Source organism: Ornithorhynchus anatinus, chromosome 11 (genome assembly GCF_004115215.2).
Source record: "Ornithorhynchus anatinus isolate Pmale09 chromosome 11, mOrnAna1.pri.v4, whole genome shotgun sequence".
NCBI classification, from domain to species: domain Eukaryota; kingdom Metazoa; phylum Chordata; class Mammalia; order Monotremata; family Ornithorhynchidae; genus Ornithorhynchus; species Ornithorhynchus anatinus.
The window spans coordinates 2579561-2601468 of record NC_041738.1 but is presented as its reverse complement, the minus strand read 5'-3'; the positions used below and the strand labels follow the sequence as shown (position 1 = coordinate 2601468).

At 53.6% G+C, this 21908-nt stretch overlaps 1 protein-coding gene across 3 annotated transcripts in view; it reads right to left on the bottom strand.

Annotated features, from left to right (window-relative positions):
- Positions 1–21908, bottom strand: part of CDON (cell adhesion associated, oncogene regulated) — a 102921-nt gene that overhangs the window by 22758 nt on the left and 58255 nt on the right. For all 3 annotated transcript variants that reach the window (XM_029074890.1, XM_029074889.2, XM_039913410.1), the window contains exons 6-12: positions 20173–20460; positions 18720–18989; positions 16372–16725; positions 10813–11111; positions 7132–7306; positions 5359–5490; positions 2578–2781 (exon numbers count right to left, since the gene is read on the bottom strand). In XM_029074890.1, coding sequence (XP_028930723.1) covers positions 2578–2781; positions 5359–5490; positions 7132–7306; positions 10813–11111; positions 16372–16725; positions 18720–18989; positions 20173–20460 — 1722 coding nt within the window. The remainder of the gene's footprint in view (positions 1–2577; positions 2782–5358; positions 5491–7131; positions 7307–10812; positions 11112–16371; positions 16726–18719; positions 18990–20172; positions 20461–21908) is intronic.

Sequence of the window (21908 nt, the reverse complement as noted above, 5' to 3'; positions counted from 1 at the left end):
TGGACGGGGGATTGCCGGCAAGCCCAGAAAACCTCTCTCTCCGGATGTGGCTTTCTGATGTATGTATTCCTGCCCTCGGTCAATTCTGTTCCTCACTCGAGGGAAGGGCTCAGACTTGGCCAAAAACATCAAAATCCTGGGCTGACTGATGGAAAGCGTTGGTAACCCAGACCGCGGCCAGGTGAGCGGGCAATCCTTGGGACATGTGGTGGGTCTACCGAGTTTCCGAGCAAAACTACCAGATGGAGAGGCCCTTCGGTGTCTGATCATCATCGTGCTCGTTGTTAAGCCCTTACTATGTGCTGAACACTGAACTAAGAGCTGGGAGAGCTACAAGACAACCAGGTTGGACACAGTCCCCGTCCCAGATGAGGCTCACAGTCGAACAGGAGGGAGAACACGTATTGAATTCCCATTTTACAGATGCTGACGCTGAGGCCCAGAGAAGTGACTTCCACCAGGACATAACCGCAGGCAAGTGGAGGAGCCAGGATGAGAACCCAGGTCCCCTGGCTCCCAGGCCTGGGCCCTTTTTCCTCTTGCCCGTGCTGCCTTCGTGCTCTTATCCTATAGCCGGCAGGGAAGCAAAGGCACAGGGGACCTCGAGCTCGGCTTCCTCCTCATCTGTGTCCTCACCCTCTGACGGTGCAGGAGAAGGATCAGGTTATCATTCATTCAGTCGCCCATTCGATCGTATTTATGGCGCGCTTACTGTGTGCAAAGCACTCTACTTAGCGCCTCAAACCACCTCACAACACTTCTCCATCAACCGGCACTCAACGCGTGGTCATGTGCTCTCCAGGTTCGGGGGGGGAATTGGTTTCAAAAAATCTCGATCGGCACTGATAAAATAGAGCTCCTCATTCAATGTTCCGGATAGGACGAAACCCTACTGGTCATAAAAATGTTTTGTTTTTTTTTTTAACTGAGCCTGAACCGACCTGACACCCAAGTTCACTGCGAGCACTAGTGCTGGGCACATAGTGAGTGCTTAACGAATAGCAACGTTATTATTATTACTGCTACTAAGATCACTAGTTCTAGCAATACTGAATTCACTGAGGCAGATCCCTGAATTCCGGGCTAGGGGAAATTCTCAAAAAAGCAACCAGGCTCCATCCCACTGCTCGAGAAGTTTACAATCTACTAGAGATGGCCAGATGAGCCCCAAAATGAAAATGCAGGTTCAAATAAAAGTGTCGAAAGTTTGAAACCGAAGGCTATAAATAACGGACCTCTGTGTTCACGATTTCCTGGGGATACGGGAATCTAGGCAGATGGAGTGGGAGACTTGACCAGCATTACGGTGGCGGGTAGAGGCCCGGAGTGGGGGGTGGTTAGTCGCAGAAAACTTCACGCAGGTGGTAGGCTTTAAGGAGATGACAGATCAGGAGGCTAATTGGATACTAGCTTCTGCCAGGAGTAAATTCACCTAGAGTTCACCCTCCATCTTCTCCGATTAAGCCCTTCAGTCCCCACCTCCTTCTCCCTTCTGTGCCGCTTGGATCTGTGACCTTTGGGTATTTGATAGTCATCCCGTCCTCCATCCATAGCACTTAATGTACGTATCTCTATATTATATGTGAAAAATGACTTATATTAATGTTCGTCTCCTCCTCTAGACTTCACTGGAGGCAGAGGACGTGTCTGCCAACCCTGCTGTATCTCCCAAGAGTTTAGTGCAGTGCTCTTCACGTAGTAAGTGCTCAATAAATAATATTAAAAAAGCTTCGATTCCTATGAAAACCCATGGCACGAAATGGGTCTTTCAGACCCTTTGCCCGACTTTATTAGGTCAGTCGGGTCTCGCCCCGATAGACCGCTGCCTTAGCCTCCCCGCTGGTCTCCGCTCCCCAACCTAGGCCAGATGAGGCTCTCCACTCTCCTGCCTCCTCCCACTCGTTCACCCCATTCCCCCGACCGCATCAGGTGGACCACAGCTCTCCCCACATCCAAAAGCCCAACTCATTTCCCAGCCTCTGAGCCGTATCATCCCTTAAACCAACTCTAGCCCTCATGAGATTACATTCCCCCTCTTTCACATTCACGTACATATGTCCGCTTTATTTTTCACCTCTCTAGTTGTAAATATCTTTCCTCCCCTGTTAGAGGGTAAGCTTCTTTTAGGCAGGGAATCTGGCACATTATTATTTTGCACTTCCCAAGCACCTGTAGAGTGTACTGTACCATGGAGGCACTCAAGTTCTACTGCTACTAAAAAAATTCTGCTATGACTGGTAGTAGAATTACTCTTTAATTAATTGCAGCTGCTCTCTCACCACCCCCTCATCCGGGCCGTGCCAGTGACTAGTTCGGCTCCTCCATTGGGCAAGTCACCTAAATTCTCCGTGTCTCAGTTCCCTCATCTGTAAAGAGGGGCTTAAGACCGGGAGCCCCTCATCGGACACAAATGCCAGTGACCGATTCCCTCAGGGCCCCACGCAGCGACCCCAGACACGACCCCGCCACAGAGCGTTGGTGGGACCGGACGCTTTTGGACCAAACCCCAACGCGGTTTAAAATTCACTGGCCAGGATCGGGGGGAGGGACGCGGAGCCGCCGCCGGGGAGGGCGCACCTGGCTCCAAGCTGCGGACTTCCACGGAGAGTTTGGAAGGAGGGATGTCTTCGGCGGCCACCAGCCAGTCGTTCTTGCTCATTCGCTTGTACTCGACTTTGAAGGCAGTGATGGGGGAGCCCCCGTTGGCCCGGGGGATCCACGTGACGTAGACGGATGTCTCCGAGGCGGTAGAAATGGTGGGCCGGTCCGGGGCCTCGGGAACTGGGGAGGGAAACGGAGCCAGTCAGCTCGTGATCAGCTCTGGTTCTGGGAGCTGGGGGCGGGAGGGGGCCGGCCCGGGCATGCACGAATGAGACCCAGTAACCAGAAACGTCAATCTGCCCCCAAATTTCAATCCTTTCCCTCACTACAAAACTACCACCCCCCGTCACAGGGCTCGAGGGTGATAAAGTCCCAGAGGAAGGCCTATGGGTGAAACAATCAGCTACTGAGAAGCTGAGAACCGGGCGAGGGATAAGGTGGCAACCAAGCAGCCCTGGGGACGAGAGCTTTTCAGCTGTCCCTCGGTATCCCCTCGAGGTACCACGGTGACTGTGAGGATTGTCGTACAGGGCGTTGGCACGGCCTCTTCTAGAGTTTGAGTGAAATAAAGACCTTTGACCACTTTGCCTCCTGACCCTGAGATACCCAGGGGGTGCCCAGAGATGTATCTGCCCTCCCGCTCGCTGCAGAAATGCCGGCAGAATGGCCCTTTCCGTACACAGCTACGGAAAAGTCGACAACCGGCGTACCCTAACGCAAGGGCAAGAGAAAAGCGATCCGAAGTAAACGTCCAGACAGATTCCCACTCTACAAATTTCCTAATGGATGCGGGGGGGTGGGGGAGATTCAAAGCAGGCAACCGACTTTATCAATACTTACTGAATTCTCTTCAAGTTAGACAGCAGTGGGAACAGAAATGAAGAGAACTGGGGTTAGTCAATCTGGTTAGCGCGCTTATGGCAGACAGCTGGACTGCATTATGGAGATTTATATAGCCCATTAGGACTGACCAAAGCACAACCACAAAGCAAAGAGGCAAAGGGAATTATTGGAGAAAAATACAAACCCCAAGATAAATTTTAACAATATTACTTTTAATTGGCAAAATGAGGCTTAGAGAAGCTGCGCCCCAACCAAGAATAATTACACACCCCTGTTAAAACCAGCAAGCTTTGGGGAAGGCACTTTCTTTTTTAAATTATTTTTTTTTAGTGGTATTTGTTATGTGCTTTCGAGGTGCCAGGCACTGTACTGAGCAGTGCGGTGAATAAAAGATAATCAGGTCGGACACCGTCCCTAGCGCCCCAGGGCTCCCGGGCTTAATCCCCATTTTACAGATGAGGGAACTGAGGCACAGAGAATTTAGGTGACTTGCCCAGGGTCACCCAGCAAAGAGCAGAGCCGGGATTAGAACCAAGGTCCTCTGATGCCCAGGCCTGTGCTCTTTCCGCTAAACCACGCTGCGTCCCCTTCAGGAGCTCTCTGCAAATGGACGGCATGGGGTAGACACAGAAGAGCAGGCAGTGGCCGCTTTTGCTTGGCAGAGCCTTTTGGAACCAGCTCTTTCTCCCTCCCCTCATCCCCTGCCACCTCCAGGGGGGCGGTGGGGAGAGAGGGGGAGTATTCCGACAAACCCAAACAGCACCTAGAACAGGAAAAGCTCTGGTAATACAGAAGGAGAGGGAAGAGGGACTGGAACGCAGGGTGCCTGCGACCCCTGGAAGAATTTAAACTACCCCAGCGCAGCCGGTTTGCAACCCTCTTAAGGCCGTAAACTCCTGCTGGGCAAGGAACTCATCTCTTATACTGGGCTCTCCCAAGCCCTAAATACAGCGCTCTGCACACGGTTAGCGGCCAATAAATATCGCTGATCGATTGAGGACAGATGGCGAAACAGCGCGCCTTGCCCAGAAGTCACGATGTGATAGCCGAGCACCAAAGGCTAGTTATGCTCCAACTTTGGGAGCCAGAGCGGGGCAAATACAACTAGCAGAAAGCAGGGCCTTCCGCTCTGTGGCTCTGTTCGGAACCGTGGGGTTGACTTGACGGAGCCTTCGTTACACTTTCAGCGGGACTCAGCCCCAGCCCAAGAGCCTCTCTCTGCAAACGCCAAGCTGCACCGAGAAGGAACCCCTGGGTATCTGGATAGCTGACAAGCTGACCCCTGCCTCTGGTGGCCGACCCAGTGATGGGGCACTGAAGCGGCTCCTTTGCCGGATCCTTCTAAGTTTACCGCGCTCCCCGGTGCGGAATCGCAGTCCCGCTTACCAAACAGGGTCCAAGAGAGTCTCTGGAGCTCCACCAAGTTACCGCTGAGGGCGGGGTGACCTGAACGCCTCTTCTCGGGGCGGGGAGGTTGGTGGGGGCAAGGCTTGCTGTCCAGGGGCTCTTACGCAAAGCGACTTCTCAGGGATTTTCTCCATGGTGTAAGTCCCTTCTTGGGATTTTGCCAGTGGAAGGGTGGAGGGGAAGAGCGGGGAGATGGGGAGAGGGGACGTGTTCCCCAGGAACCCTCCCAAGAATTAACAGGAAATCCAGTCTCCTCCACCTGGAGACTGACGCCTGGAGCAGCAGAGGGCCGTTCACCAGGAGTCCATTTGTCCCAGGCGCGGGCCTTTTCCCAGGTGGGGAATGCTGGTGACTCTGCACCCTCTGGGAACGAACACAGTGATATAAGAAGGAAATCCAAACCAGAAGCCCCAGGAGAGAATAGCACGTGAACACTGACCAAAGACCAAGAAGATGATTGTAAAGGACCCCAAACCCCACATTTCACAGAGGATTTCCAGACCTTACCTCCACTGTGCCGGGTGGGGTCACCAAGCACCACCCCGAAGTTATGGTTGGTCCCCTCTGGAATGACGGGATTCTTAGGAACACCCTCCGGCGGAGAGGAGGCCTGAGTGTTTTTCGACGACGACGCTTTCTCTAGAAATGTGACAGAAAGAGACCTCCGAGCTCAGTGACGGGTGACAGATCCAAATCGGGAAACCCCGACTCAGGCTCCCCAGTGCCCCAGTGGCCTCCGATGAACCCCCGGTGCCCTTTTTGTATTGGGGGGGCAGCGGCGGCCGCCTCTCAGCTCCAAAAACCAGAACCTCTTATTGGTTGGCAACCGGGAAGTGGCCTCCAGAGCTCAGCTTCGGATCGGGGGCTACTCCCCTCCCCTCGAAAAAAAAGGACCACTTGTGGGGAAATTAGCAAAGCCACTTGTAGGAATGAACAGCTAGGCTACCAGCATGCATTGGCTGTGTGTTGGAATGAGGGACGAGAGATTATCTGCCACACCTGGCTCGGGGAAAAAAAAAATATGGCTTGGCTCTCTGGCCCCCCACCACCTCAAAAATACAGCAGAGAAATCAGCTGAGAAGCAGCGTGGCCTAGTGGACAGAGCACAGGCCTGGAAGGACCTGGGTCCTAATCCCAGCTCCACCACTGGTCTCCTGGGTGACTTTGGACAAGTCACTTAACTTCTCCATGCTTCAGTCACCTCATCTATAAAATGGGGATTAAGACGGTGAGCCCGATGTGGGACGGGGCTATGTCCAACCTGATTAGCTTGTATCTACCCCAGCACTTAATACAGTGCCTGATACATAAGCACTTAACAGAATTTTTTTTAAAATCTTATTTAAAAGAAATCGACGCCTCATCTCTTCCTCTATAGTTGCATAATGTCATTTGAAGATTCCCCAGCTGTAGCCAAACCGTCTTGGCCAAAAAGTGATGGAACTGAGATGGGGGCCTGCCCAATAACTTCCACGTAATGACTTTTTTTTTAATGGTCTTTGTTAAGTGCTTACTAGGTGCCAGGCACTGTACTAAGCACTGGGATAGATACAAATCAATCAGGTTAGACACAGTCCACGTCCCACAGAGGGCTCACAGTTTTAATCTCCATTTTATGTATGAGGGAACGGAGGCACAGAGAAGTTAAGTGACTTGCCCAAGGTCTCACAGGAGGCGAGTGGCAGAGCCGGGATTAGAACCCAGGTCCTCTGACTCCCAGGCCCATGTTTTTTCCACTAAGCCATGCTGCTTCTCACCCAGGACAGCGCATTCAATGTGGAGGCCGAAGTTCCTGGGCAATGAAACGTTCAGGGATGCCTCTTCCAGTGGGAGCAACTGAGGCGCTCTTGTTTCAAACCTTTTTCACTCCAACGCTCCCCTCCCGGCGAACTCGACTGAGGAGCGGGGCGACAGGACAAGGCGAGGCTTGAAGGATACTCCCTAGCCGGGAACTCGGGGCGGGGCTGCCGGCAGCCGGTGTCTCTAGCCGAGAGGTACGTGACTGGGGGACACGGCGGGAGAGGACCACCAACGCGGGTCCTGGAAACCCGGTTGTTCCCCAAAGCCTGCCCCGCTCGGCCTGTTCGGTTCCGGGACGGGGGGGGTCGAAGGGAGGGGAGGCTCTGCCCGCCTGGCAAGCTCACAGTGGAGCAGCTGCAGCTCCACGGCGATGGGAGTTACATACCCCTCTCCAAGACTCCCGCCGGGAGAATCCAACTGGCGTCTCTCAGACCCTCAGCACCCCCTCCGAAGAGTCGCCAGCGGGGCGGCTCTGCTCACCTTTGCTAGTGCGGAAGGTAAGCATGGCCGGCTGCCCTTCTCCGGCCGCACTCCTTGCCACCATCAAGACCTCGTAGAGGCTGGAGGGCTCCAGTTCAGTCAGGTGGAGCTCGTTCTCGCTCCCGGGGACCCGGACCGTGTGCCAGGTTCCCATCCCGCCGCCTCCGTCCTCGAGCTGCGCGGCGAGAAATCGGGAGTAAGCGGACGGCAGAGAGAAGGTGGGGGACGGGGAGCGTCCGCGCCTTTCTGGTGTGTGGGGGAGCCCACCCGCTTCCAGAAGGAGCCCGGCACCGAGGGGAAGACCGATTCCACCTCGCTACTGAGGCAGAGGCTGAGGGGGCCCTTTCGGCAGGGATGAGCGGGACGGCTCTTCTAAATCATCTCATCTGGGTCACCCCGGCAGAGACGCTTATCCAGGTGACCCTGATCTGGCTCAGCTTCAAAGCCCCGAGAAGGGCTGCCGAGCACCCCCCACCACCTGCCCGAGCCGGCCAGTTCTCCGGTCATTGAAGCGTCTTGAAAATATCACTGGTAGCAATAAAAACTCCCCAAAACGGGGCGGGGGGAGTGGGGCTGGGGGGGAGAGGGCATTTCAACTGCCCGGCTACCCTCAGAGACCACAGGGCGGCAGGTCAGGCTTGAAAGGAGCAATTTGCTTCTCGTAAAATGGACGTTTCTCTTTTCCCACACTTCTCTTTGGCCAGTGAACTCACCAGCCCCATTAGGCAAATGGAAGAGAGTTTTCAGCCGCCTTTCATGTCCGTCCTCAAGAGAAAAACATTACCCCCTATCTAACTGGGAAGGTCCAGAGTCTACCAAAAATAAATGACTAAACAGCGTAAGACTCTAATGAAAACAAGGGAGGCAAATCGAAAGGCAAAGGATTATCAAGAGCTTACGCCAGAAGCCTTTGTTCAAACAGTTGCCTCACAGGAAAAGTTGCTTTCTAGTGTTAGAGAGGAATCCGGAAAATATTTCTAAAGGAGAATCTTTATAAAAGGATTAGGAATCACCGGGGTCTCCGGTTCGTGGAGCTATTGAGACGTTCTCAAATTTGGGCTTAAAGGCATTTCCGACTTGTGCTTTTATCAACGGGACAACTGGGGTCGGGGAGAAATCCTATGAAGATTCGGGATGATTTTACAGCCACGCCACGCGGCCCACTCCAACCGCAGAAGTGCATATATACACAGCACTTGTGTATACATGTACGTGTTTATAATTCTGATTCTATTTATTTGTAATAATGATGTGTATACATCTATAATTCTATTTATAATGATGCTACTGCTGCCTGTTTACTTGTTTTGATGTCTGTCTTCCTCCTTCCAGGGAATGTCTCTATCTGTTGCTGAATTGTATTTTCCAAGCGCTTAGTCCAGTGGCCTGCACACATTAAGCGCTCAATAAATACGCCCGAATGAACGAATGCATGATTGAATGAAAGAAGTGGGAGAGTTCGGCACGGTGCCCGCCAGCCTCCCGGAGAAGTCCGCGGCCACCTCTGCCGGCCTCGGCCCCGCAGCGCCACATACGGGTTACTGCCAATGGCCAGAAGGTGGGAGGAAGCCACTACGGCCGGAGTCATCCCAGGGGGACAAGCACCAGTCCAGATGAGAAAAATCGGTGCTCTAAGTGTCGGGACACTGGTTTTTCTGCCTCTGGCCTCTCCCTTCTGCAGCCTGCACTTTGCTCTGCTGCCCCAAATGTCTTCCTAAAATGTCACTCGGACACAGCCCTCTGCTCCTCAAAACCTTTCAAGGGTTGCCCATTCTCTTCAAGGTGTGCTTTCGCTAGCCGATCTCTTCTCCCCCGCCTTCCCTGTTCCTCCCAACCTCACCTCCTCACCGGGCCTGGTTCTCAACCCTCCCACCGTCGCCTCCGGCTCCCGCCCCTTCTCCCATCTTCCAATCTGCTGGACGGACCGTAGTCCTCTCCGAGTTCAAAGTCCTCCTGAAATCCCACCTCTTCCCAGAGAGCTGCTCCTTTTCGCTTTCCTTCTCCCCAGGTTACTCCCTCCTAATCGCCTTGGCACTTTTACACCACCACAGCCCCTCTGCCTTCACAATCTCTAATTGCTCCTTTGAACCTACCAACCTGCAAATTCTACTATTTAAGTCCTTCCTCTTATCGGTCGATTCTTTGGTCTCCGTCTCCCCCATCTTACAATGTCAGCTCACGGTGAGGCGGGATCGGGTCTCCCACCTCTGCCGTACTCTCCTGGGTGCTAAAGAGGGCTCAGCCCTCCGTGGGCCTGTCGACTGATCGATTCCCGGTTCTGGCCGGGACTGGCTGTGACCGGTGACATTTCCTTTTGCTGGTGAAGCCACTTGCTCCATCCAAGAGTCAGGCTCTAGGGGGAATGATCTGCAGGGGATGCACCTCCATCTTAGTCAATCATATTTACGGAGCGCTTACGGCCCACAACGAGCTTACGGTGTAGAGGGGGAGAGAGACGTTAACATAAATAAATTACAGACACGCGGATAACGAATTCTACCTCGACACTACCTTAGTCCCTGATAAGTCTGTCTCTGGCCCTTCCATGTGCCCTCAAGCACTGGCCTGGTAGTGCTTGGATGAAGAAAGGCCCCTACTTCAATTCACCCCATCGAGGAACCCGGGCGCAGCGGCATCGCTCTGGATAGGAGCCGAGCTCCCCGCCTGACGGACCGTAAGCTCCTCTCTCTAGACTGGAAGCTCGTTGCAGGCAGGGACTGTGTCTACCTGCTCTGCCGTTTTATACTCTCCCAAGCACGTAGTACAGTGCCCTGTACACACTAAGTGCTTAATAAATACTGATGATGATGATGAAGAAGAACAGTAATAATAATTGGGGTATTTGAAAAGCACTTCCTAAGTACTCAGCCCTCCGCTAAACACTGCGGAGGAATCGATATAATCGGATCAGACGCGGTCCCCGTCGACACGGGTCTCTCAATCTAAGGGGGAGGGAGAACAGGTATCTGATCCAAAAATCCCACAGCAGGCAAATGGCAGAGCCGGGATTAGAACCCAAGTGAAGACAGGCTTTTTCTTTTTTTACCCGTTGCCTATATTTCTGGCTTAACTCATGTTGCATTAGATACTGAACTTGAACTTTTCTCTCTGTGACATTAGGCAGCTTTTCAAAAGTGCCAAGTCTGAGCAATTGGCTGATTGGTTCCTGGATTCATAAGCGAGTCAGCTCCGGTGAAATTAAGCAGACCAGCGTCCCGAGCCTCAGAGCAGCCTGTTGAAAGCAGCCAGCGAGGCGGTTGGCGGGGCTGGGGGGAGGGTTGGGGGAGCCGACCAGATAGCTCGCCGCCTCCTCCTCCTCCTCCTCCTCCTCCTCCACACCAGAATTACTTGAGGACTACGCCCAAAGGGTTGAACCATCGCGACACACAACGGGGTGTCATCAACGTGAATTTACTGGGTCCTTGGGGGGGGAGGCGTGGGAGAGAAATCACACATTTACAAGCTCTTTCTTCATCCATAAAGTTTGCGGCTGGCCTAACGGCAAGTCTACGAATGGGTCCCTCCTTTCTCATCCCCCTTTGTCTGCCTGTGGCTCCCCCGCACCCCCACCTTTCACCTCCTTATTTTTCCACCGGGGAACGCCGTCCAGGTTGCCGGAAGACGGCTGTGGGCTCCCTAAGGAGAAAGGAACTGGACAGACCATAAACAAGGAGCCGTTACCTTGCGATATTTCACAAAGTAGGCATTGACGGGCAATCCCCCATCCTTCCCCGAGCGCCACACCAGGTGGTACGTGTCCGGCTTGAGGGTCTGCGGGGGACTCAGGATGATGGGGGCGTCGGGAGCGGAGACCCCGCCGGCGTTCCCGTCCGACGACGCCTCCGTCGCGCTGGAACGCGGCTGCCACGGGAGCAGGCTCGTCTGCCCGGGGACCGACCCGCCCTCTCTCGCTCCCTCGTCGCTCTGCGCGGCATCGGTCGGGGTGACCGCCTCCGCCCTTGTGGTGGTTTCAAAAGGATCTGCAGGAGGAGGAGCGGAAGGAACGGAGGATATGAGAGACGGGGAGGGAGACACCGGGGGCGATTCAGCATCTCAGAGTGGGTCGTTACAAGCGCGCTCCACGTCCCGGGGTCACCTGTGGTCGCCGCTACTAAAATCCAGGACGCGGTGGCTAAAAGGGGTTAGGTTTTAATGTCTGTCACCCACGGCGACACTTACCCTTCACAGGCAACCCCATCTGGCCCTTGTGGAAGCGAAAGGAGAAGAATGTCAGGACACGTCAGTTGTGCTGGGCATTAGCGCACTGATTCAAAATGAAGGGCCTTCAGCTTTTGCTCATGATTCGCACTGACCAGATTAATCGCAAATAACGATAATGATGGCATTTGTTAAGCACTTACTATGTGCAAAGCACTGTCCTAAGCGCTGGGGAGGATACAAGGTGATCATATTGCTCTCAATCTTCGTCCCCATTGGACAGATGGGGTCACTGAGGCGCAGAGAAGTGAAGTGACTTGCCCGAAGTCACACAGCTGACAAGTGGCTGAGCCGGGATTTGAACCCATGACCTCTGACTCCCAAGCCTGGGCTCTTTCCACTCAGCCACGCTGCTCAAGCCTTTAGAGGCTATGGAGGGCAGAGTCGTGAGGAGGCAAATGGCAGGACCGGTGCTCCGCTCATCCCCGAGAGAGGATCGGCTGCCCAGCCACACATGCGGTGGTTCTTTTCAGAATAACAACAACAACAGTGAAAATAAGGGTATTTATTAAGTGCTGACTACATGCCAAGCACTGTACTAAGCGCCGGGGTAAACATAACGCGATCAGACCGGGTACCGGTACCTGGCCCACATGGGGCTCCCAGCCTGAGCAGGAGGGAGTACAGGTACCGAATCCCCGTTTTACAGATGAGGAAACTGAGGTCCCGAGGAGTTAAGCAACTCGCTTAAGATCACACAGATGGCAAGTGGCAGATCTGAGTGGCGGGGAGGATGGCAGCGATGCCATCTGGGGGCAAACGGGAAAAACTAGAGGGAACGGCCTGCAGCCGAGAAGCAGAGTGGCCTAGTGGATAGAGCCCGGGCCTGGGAGTCAGAAGGGTCTAGGTTCTAATCCTGGCTCTGCCACTTGTCTGCTTTGTGGCCTTGGGCAAATCGCTTCACTTCTCTGGCTCTCGTTCACCCCACACATCCTATCCGTTACCAAGACCTGCCGGTTTCACCTCTACAATATCGCCAAGATCCGCCCTCTCCTCTCCACCCAAACGGCTACCTTACTGTTACGGGCTCTCGTTATATCCCGGCTAGACTACCGTGTCAGCCTTCTCTCTGACCTCCCTTCCTCCTCTCTCGCCCCGCTCCGGTCTATTCTTCACTCCGCCGCCCGGCTCATCTTCCCGCAGAAACGATCTGGGCATGTCACTCCCCTTCTTAAACAACTCCAGTGGTTGCCTATCGACCTCCGCTCCAAACAGAAACTCCTCACTCTAGGCTTCGAGGCTCTCCGTCACCTTGCCCCTTCCTACCTCTCCTCCCTTCTCTCTTTCTACCGCCCACCCCACACGCTCCGCTCCTCCGCCGCCCACCTCCTCGCCGTCCCTCGGTCTCGCCTATCCCGCCGTCGACCCCCGGGTCGCGTCCTCCCGCGGTCCCGGAACGCCCTCCCTCCTCACCTCCGCCAAACTGATCCTCTTTCCCTCTTCAAAACCCTACTTAAAGCTCACCTCCTCCAAGAGGCCTTCCCAGACTGAGCTCCTCTTCCCCCTCTACTCCCTCTGCCATCCCCCCTTTACCTCTCCGCAGCTAAAGCCTCATTTTCCCCTTTTCCCTCTGCTCCTCCACCTCTCCCTTCCCATCCCCACAGCACCGTACTCGTCCGCTCAACTGTATATATTTTCGTTACCCTATTTATTTTGTTAATGAATTGTACATCGCCTCGATTCTATTTAGTTGCCATCGGTTTTTACGAGATGTTCTTCCTCTTGACGCTGTTTATTGCCATTGTTCTTGTCTGTCCGTCTCCCCCGATTAGACCGTAAGCCCGTCAAACGGCAGGGACCGTCTCTATCTGTTGCCGACTTGTTCATCCCAAGCGCTTAGTACAGTGCTCTGCACATAGTAAGCGCTCAATAAATACTATTGAATGAATGAATGAATCAATTACCTCACCTGAAAAATGCGGATTAAGACTGTGAACCCTATGTGAGATGGGGACTGTGTCCAACTTGATTATCCTGGATCTACCCCAGCCCTTAGCACAGTGCCTGGCACATAGTAAGAGTTTAACAAATACTACAAACTTTTTTAAAAAAAAAACAGACAGCTTTCTGGCAGAGTAAAACCTCTGCAGCGTCAGCCTGGCGGCTTGAGACGCTTTCCAGCGTCTGTTGGCTTCCAACGACAAACAAGTGGCTCTCTTGGGCTACTTCTTGGAAAACTGGGTGAACGCCGGTTTTCTTTTCCCGAGAGGAGCGTGCGTCGGAGAGGGCCGTCGGGCTTCGGTAGCGGAGCGGCAGAGGCTGGGGCCGAGGAGGCGACGAGGGCGGCTCTCTGCTTATTTTAGAAGACAGAGGTGGTGTCCCACAAGCTCCCTCCATCAAAGGAAATGATGAACTGGTGAGAAAATAATAAGCGAGAGAGCGGTCTGCGAGTTCACTGACGCCGCGTTAGAATATTGTTTTTGGAACCGATGTGTTTATCCAGTGAGTCAGGAGGCGGGCCGGGTGCCGCGGGGGTGATCTGGTGCCTGTTCGTACAGAGGAGCGGACCGGAGCGGGTGGAGATAATTAGCCGTGGCTCAGGGTGGTGAGGAAGACCTTTTATAGTTGCTCTTTTCGCCGATCCTTGGGGCCGTCCACCGGGAAGCGGTTTCTTCGCTATAGGCTGGTTCCACGCCGCCTGCCTCGGTTCACTCGGCGGCCTGGGAAAGTTTTGGTATGCTGCAGTCTGCTTTGTTGCAGCAGAGTCAGATTTCAGCTCCCATTTGCCGGGAGTCGGACCCTATTCTTCTGAATTCCATGCGGCCTTCCCCCAGCTTGGCCGGGAGGGAAGACGGACGGACCGTCTCTCGAGGATGGACGGGGCGAGCTTGCAATGTACGGGGGCGCCCAGGGGATCGGCCCCCGCCGATATTGGAGAGGGTTTCGTGGCTCAGTGGAAAGAGCCCGGGCTTGTGAGTCAGGGGTCATGGGTTCGAATCCCGGCTCTGCCACTTGTCAGCTGTGTGACTGTGGGCAAGTCACTTAACCTCACTGTGCCTCAATTACCTTACCTGTAAAATGGGGATTAACCGTGAGCCTCACGTGGGACAACCTGATTACCCTGTATCTACCCCAGCGCTTAGAACGGTGCTCTGCACATAGTAAGAGCTTTAACAAATACCGACATTTATTTATTTTAGGAAAATGGCCCAGTGGGTGAATCTACAGCCTGAGGGTTTATTCCTTAGCCAGCAACTCCCAGGAGATGGTGACAGTCTCCTCCTCCTCCCCGCTACCGTCAACCGAGTCACAGTTAATCTTATAGAGGGTTTGGACGAGAGGGCGCCACCTGCCTCAGCCCAACCCGCGATAACCGCCACCTTCCCGACCGGTACGCGGACGATCCCTGCCTGGGGTGAGCCTAAAATGGTTCCCCTCCGGCAAAGCCATCAAGTTCCCCGGGAGGAAAGCGGTTTGACCCAGCTCCCTTTGGAAGCGCGTTTCTTTCACGGCCGAACCAAACCAGTGAGACGATGGATGTCAAACGTGCTCTCCTTTCAAAAGGCAAAGCAAATGCTCTGGAGAAGGGGGCATTTCTGGGACAGGGTTTCTGAAATCCAGACGGATGCGTCTCGAGAAACCTAAGCCCAGACGTCTCGAGACGTGTGATGGGGCCAGGTTGCCTCCGGCGACAGCAGCCCGATCCACTTTGCTCCAAACCGCTGAAGGCAGCCGCTTGGCTAAACGGACGGCTTACTCCCAGTCGCCGGACCGGAGAGTCGAGCCGTCATCGCGTCATCATTCACTCTTCTGGCCCCAGGGGAAGGGCGGGCCGTCGTCGATCTGATCCGCTCCGAGCTAAAGGTGCTCACCGGGGCAGTCCTTGACATACTGGAAAGTCTTTTCCTCTTCCCCTCTCCCTACCTGCGTCCGCAAACTGCCCCTAAGACTGGAGGGCCTGAAAAATCAAGTGCCAAGTCTAGCTAGAGAGTTTACCGCTATTTAGTGACGTGACCTCCTCGGGTTCATTTGTTTTCAGGACGATGGTGGAGGAGAAATTCCGTTGGGTGGTGCTGCATTTTCAGGTCAGTGTCCCAAACGAAGAGAACGGCGTGGAGATGGGGGAATGACCCAGCCGGAGCGCTCTGCCTCTCAGTATAGTCAGCAAAAAACAGGTCCTCCAAGGATCTGAGTTTAGTGACGATCCAACAACCCCTCCAGCACTCACGTACCCTCAACAGTCGTACATCTAAGTCTTCTATGTCCCTCTTTATCTGTTTCATTTTTTTCCCCAGGTATTTCATCCCGCTTCCCGCTTCATTCTTTCTCGTCCTCTGGCTTTCACTCTTTGAAAATTATTACCGTTATTATCATCGTTGTTGTTAGCATCACAGTGGTACTTGCGAAGCGCTCACTACGTGCCAAGCCCGGAACTAAGCTCCGGGGTGGATGCAGGTTCATCAGGTCAGACAAGGGAGAAGGAAGACAGGTACTGAATCCCCATTTCACAGGTGAGGAACCTGGGCCCAGAGAACTGAAGTGACTTGTCCAAGGTCACCCAGCAAGGCAGTGGTAGAGCCAGGGCTGGCAGACTCCCAGGCCCGTGCTCTTCTCCTCTAGGCCACGCTGCTTCCCAGGCCCTCGGCTGTCTCCCCTTTTGGATGATAAGCTCCTTCAGGGCAGGCGATATGTCCCTCGATATACTCTCCCAAGGGTTTAGTACCATGCTTAATCCTCAGATGGTGCTCAATAAGCCCCCCTGATTGACCGAAGGAAGACAAAACCCCCACCAGGCCAAACGACTTCAATCTCAACCACTGGGAAAGTGGCTTCCCAGTCCAGGGTGAGGTCACCGCTGAGCTCTCGAACATTAACCTACGGCCTTACTTGAGCAGAAGAAATCGTGTTTCTCCAGTCACTCACTCAACGGTACTCAGTGAGCGCCCACCGGCTCCTTCGCACCCACTGCAGAGAGACACGATCGATTCACGGCTTTCAATCGAGCGCTTCCCGTGTGCCGAACCTGTACTAAGCGCTTGGGGGAGTGCAAGAGAACAGAGGACAAAGCAGACGGCCACTCACCAACCGTGAGGAATGCTTCCGACTGGGCGGAGCCGTGTTCATTCGAGGCTTCACAGGTGTATTTCCCAGCGTGCTCCATGGTGACCGCCTGAATGGTCAGAGAGCTCGATCCGGCTCGGGACACGACGAAGAAGATGGGCTCCGGGGCGGTGCCTCCGTTTCTCGCCGGGTGGGGCTTCCGGGACTTGGATCGGAGGACCTGGGACGGGTGGCTGGTGATCAGGCCGTGGCGGTCGTACCAACGAATGACGGGAATCGGGAGGCCGGTGGCGTTGCAGGATAAGGTAACAAAATCGCCACCTACGACGTTAGCGCTGACTGGTGGCGTGATGATCGTGGGCTGGAATCCTTTGCCTGGGAAAAATGCAATTCACATACCGAAGGTCAGAACGCGGGCTTTACAGTTTTCAGAATTTAAGAAAATCAGGTACCCAATGTTGTGAGGTTTGTGTAATAATAATACTAATTATGGTATTTGTTAAGAGCTTGCTATGTGCCAGGCTCCATACTAAGCGCTGGGGTGGATACAAGCGGATCGGGTTGGACACAGTGGGGCTCGCCGCCTCAATACCCATTTTACAGACGAGGTAATTGAGGCTCAGAGAAGTTAAGCGACTCGCCCAAGGATACTCAGCAGGCACGTGGCGGAGCCGGGATTAGGACCTATGACCTTCCGACTCCCAGGCCCGCGCGCGATCCACTACGCCATGCTGCTTATCAATCTGGCGGGGGTGCTAATCGTTATACAGATTACATCTCGCTCCTTGCCCACCCGGTCCTCATCCCCGTGTCTCCTTCTGGTGAAATAACGTAACTTCAAGGTGGAGGTTCCCACATTTCAGCTCCTAGTCACTTCCAACGCAGACTTCCTTTTCTCCAGAATGAAAAGGCAGTGCGGACAGAAATCGTTCGAGAGGGTTCCAAAATGGACAGTAGACACGTATCTGACTCCCACAGATACAGACCAGATGGACGGATCCCTCTGGATCGCAATGGGAGAGGTGCATTCTACCCAGGGAACAAATCAAAGGGGAATTCCAATAACCCAGACTTCTTGACTCATGAAATTAATCACTTTGAGCTGGACAGATGTGCACTTGCCCAAAAGAATGGTACTGAACATAAAATAATAGTAATAATAATTGTATTTGGTAAGTGTTTATACTTTGCCAACTACTATACTAACCTCTGGGGTAGGTACAGGGTATGCGGGGCAAGGACCGAGTCCAACCAGATTGGTTTTTTGCCTACCCCAGTGCTCACGATAGGGCAGTAAGCACTTAACAAGTCATCTTCCTATTACTATTATTATTATTATAAGGAAACCATCCCAAGGGGAAAGTTCAATCATCACTGAGGCAACGCGCTCCTCCCCCTCAGAAGTTCAGCCCCCGTGTTAGGCCCATAACTCTGCGTGTTCCCACACCTTCCACCAAGAGTGGACATTTCTGAAGGTTTGAGAGACAGTGGCCTAAAGGAAAGGGTAGGGGTCTAGGAGACAGTTTCACACTTCGCCTGCTGGGTAACGTCGAACCAGTCACTTAACTGCTCTGCACCTCAGTTTCCCCATCTGCAAAACTGGGAAAAAATACCCGCTCTTCCTCCCTCTCAGACTGAGAATCCTGTAAGGGATAGGGACTGCGTCCTATCTGATCACCCTGTATATTTTCCAGCATTTGGTAAAGTGTTCTGGTGCACAGTACATGCTTAATAAATCCTTGTTTATTTACTTCTAGATGACAGCCTTTTCAGATCTGCCTTCTCCTCTAATTCCCCAAATCCAAACCTTGGGCAGCCTGCCTTCTGCCTCACTTGGGCCACTTAGGAAGAGGGACATGAGGAGAGCAATTCTCAACAGATTTCATTATTAGCAACGGAGAGTCATTCTAAGAGATGAATCCCCATTCTTAGAGAGGGGAAGATTTTCCCAGATGAAAAATACCACCAGGAAAACAAACACACCTTTTCCCACACTCAAGTAAACACTGTGACCGACCGTAACCAATTCCTAAGCTTGATCACCTACTGAAACACCACCAGGAGTTTACTAAAAGCCCCAAATCATTTTCACTGTTCAGACAGGGCTGTGATTCTACCCATGCCAAAAGGTCGGGGGGAAAAAAATAAACAGACGTTATTACGGCGAGATTTCTTTAGCCTTCCAGTTGCCCTAGCTCCTCCAAGACACATAGGAGTCAATATGCAAAGTGGAAAACGATCCGAACGAGAAGTAGAACGTGTGATCCTGTAAACGTCTGAGCTGATGCACCATTACATGTACCGGATCGAAGATGTGGGCAGTGACGACGATTCCCCTCTCCTCAGAGTCAGAGGATCGCGTGTCCTACCTGTTTCGACTCCAAGCCTCCCGGCGGACTGCACGGAGTCGAGGCCGTTATCTGCCAAGCACTGGTACACCCCAGAGTCTCCCATGGTCACCCCGCTGATTCGCAGCCTGTTCCCTACAGCCAGGCGGCGCGGGGAAGGGCGGATGGGTTTGGCGTTATGAAACCAGGTGAGGTTGGGGGTAGGGTTTCCGTGAGCGACGCACGTGAAGTAGGCTGCAGCGCCCAGAGACACGGTCTGATCCTGCAATCCTTTAGAAATCGAGGCGTGCTCTGAAAATAAAAGCGCACAATTAAACCCCGGCCCTCGAGATGTGCTTTCTCAATTATCACGGGCGATTGCCGTGCAGTCTTTCACACACCAGGAATTCCCTGAGACCAAACTGCTTTGTTTGTCCACTGCCTCCCATCTGTCGTGGCCGTCAAAGTTACAGACACATAACTTGCCTCTGGTAGGGAACGGAGAGCAAAACTTCACTTCATCCAGTTTTCCTTTGCCGGAAGACTCGAATCTTCCATTTACAATCAAACCCACGGCTTTCTTTTAATAGATGTCCCTTGAAACCCAAAACCCACAAAAACAGCTTCTACCCCCTGACCAGGCTCATCTCAGCAATGATGTTTCCAACGGTTGGCTCAGTGACCTCTTCTCCCATCTGGTTCACCTAACTGCTCACAAAAAGAACGCTTCACGAGAGCTACGACGGAGGTGGCCTTCGAGGCGGGAGGCTTATTTTACTGGACCTCATTCGCGACCTGGTGTAGGACAGGCCGACGACTTTGTACGGGGACCTAAGGGTCGCTCGGTTGACCTTTTGTTTAACCCAGAGGGAGGAATCGGTTAGCAGTTTCAGGAAGTGCCCCAAGAACACCCTAGAGAAGTGAAGTGACTTACCCAAAGTCACACAGCAGACAAATGGCGGAGCAAGGATTAGAAGGCATGTCCTTCTGACTCCCAGGCCCGTGCTCTATCCACTACGCCACGCTGCTTCCCATAAGAGATTATGGGGGGCAGGGTGTCTTTTACCCGCTGGGAAGTCTCCGGTTTCCCCGTCCGGTTGCCCCCAAAGCCACGGACGGCACATCTGCTGGCCTCTGGGGACTGACCCAAATCTGAGCACTCCAGAAGGCTCCCCCGTGGGTCTGACCCGGGCTGCCCACGGCCCAGAAAAACAGCCCCTCTGGGATTGAAGACTTCAAGGATGGCCACGGCTGGGGAGATGTAGCGAAGACCCAGGGTATGTGCGTGGCACGAGGGGAAGGGAGGAGGGCTACCTCAGGACAACCTTAAAGTGTGACTCCAACTTGTTGGGAACTCCCCTTATTCCCTGGGCCAGGACGTACAACTCCTGCGTGCCTTCTGACTCTCCTCTCATTCCAGTGGGTTGAGATTTATGGCATTTGAGTTGGTACTAAATGCAGGGCACTTGACGCAAAGCACTCGGGAGAGACTTACCGAGTACACTGACCCTGTAGGTCGCCCGCTGGGGTTGCCCAGCCTCGCTTCCCACCACGCAGGAGTAGTTTCCGGAATCGGCGGGACCTACGCTGTCCGTGACCAGGTGCGAATGCCACCTCCTCCACGTACCGCCCGCCAGGGCGTCCTGGCCGTCCTTCAGCCAGCGTACTTGAGAAGCAGGCGCCCCGCTGACCACACACTCCAGCGTGGCCGGACTGTTCGCCGGGAAGGCCACCGTCTGCGGGTGGCTGGGATGAAGAATCCGGAAACCCTCCGAGGTAGAGCCTGTGGGGTGGGAGTGAAGACAGAAAATGCATTTTCCACGAATTCACTCTTGCCAAAAAGCTATTATCCCCCCTCCACTTCTCAAGCAAAGTTCTGAGCTTTCCCCTTTCCCTCTGCAGCTGAGAACCAGAGATGAAGCAAACAAAAAAACAAAGTCCTCCACGTTCCATCGGGGCAGCTCTTTAGACTCTTCCAGGGGAGAGTTATCTCCCTCTTCCTCTTCCTACTGAGAACAATTCATTGAGCCCCTTTATTTGGGGGAATGAGAATGTCATGACAATCTATTCATACTATTATCTGCCTCCCTCTAAACGGTGAGCTCGTTGTGGGCTGCAAAACTGTCTTACCAACTCTCTTGAATCGCACTCTCCCAAGTGCTTAGTACAGTGCACACAATAAGCACTCAATAAATACCCTGATGATGACAGCGGTGCTGCTGAGAAGCAGCGTGGCTTAGTGAAAAGAGCCCGGGCTTGGGAGTCAGAGGACGTGGATTCTAATCCCAGCTCCGCCACTTGACATCTGGGTGACTTTGGGCAAGTCACAACTGCCCTGTGCCTCAGTTACCACATCTGTAAAATGGGGATTAAGACTGTGAGCCCCATGTGGGACAACCTGATTATTTTGGATCTACCCCAGCGCTTAGAACAAATACACCATCATCGTCATTATTATTATTATTATCAGGGGCACCTCTTTAGGATTTTTATGTCTCCTGACCTCTCCTCAATCTCATTCTCACTCATATTTTCATTTTCTCTCTCTTTCCCCCTTCTTGCCCCGGTCTCTCCTCTCTCCCTCTCCTCTGATCCTGCCACCGGTGATCCTTCCTGGTTCTCACCCAGCTCCGGCAGGCCGGGCTGCATCCCCCGGACCCACCGTTTGCCCCGTCGGTCACTCAGTAGTATTGATTGAGCGCTTTCCCGGGTGAGAAACGTACAGAGCACTTGAGAAAATACAAGGGAGTTAGAAGACATCATCCTCGCCCGTAAGGAGCTTACAGTCTAGGATGGGAGGAGACGGCCACTAAAATACATTACAGATAAGAAGCTGTGAGAGAGTATAAAGAGACGTGTCTAGGTGCTGTGAGGCCGGAGGTGCTGAAACGGGAGCAGGGGGTAAAGTGCAGGGAGGTAAGAAATCAATCTGGGATGGTCACCTGGAGGAGGTGTGATTTCTAAAGGGCTTTGAAGGTGAGAGGTGGGCAGCCATCTGTCCGATGTGGAGGGAGTTCCTGGCAGGAGGGAGGGCATGAGCAAGGGGTCGGCATCAGGAGAGGCGAGGACAGGAACCGGGGAGTAGGTGTGCGCCGTCCGCTTCTCTCTCCGCTCAAGGACAAGGGAACTCCTCCCAGCTTCCCCGCCCCCCAGGCCTAGATCCACTCTTCCCCTTGGGCTCTCCCTCTCTCCCGTCTGCCACGTCAAGGCACTATTCACCCGCAGATTCTC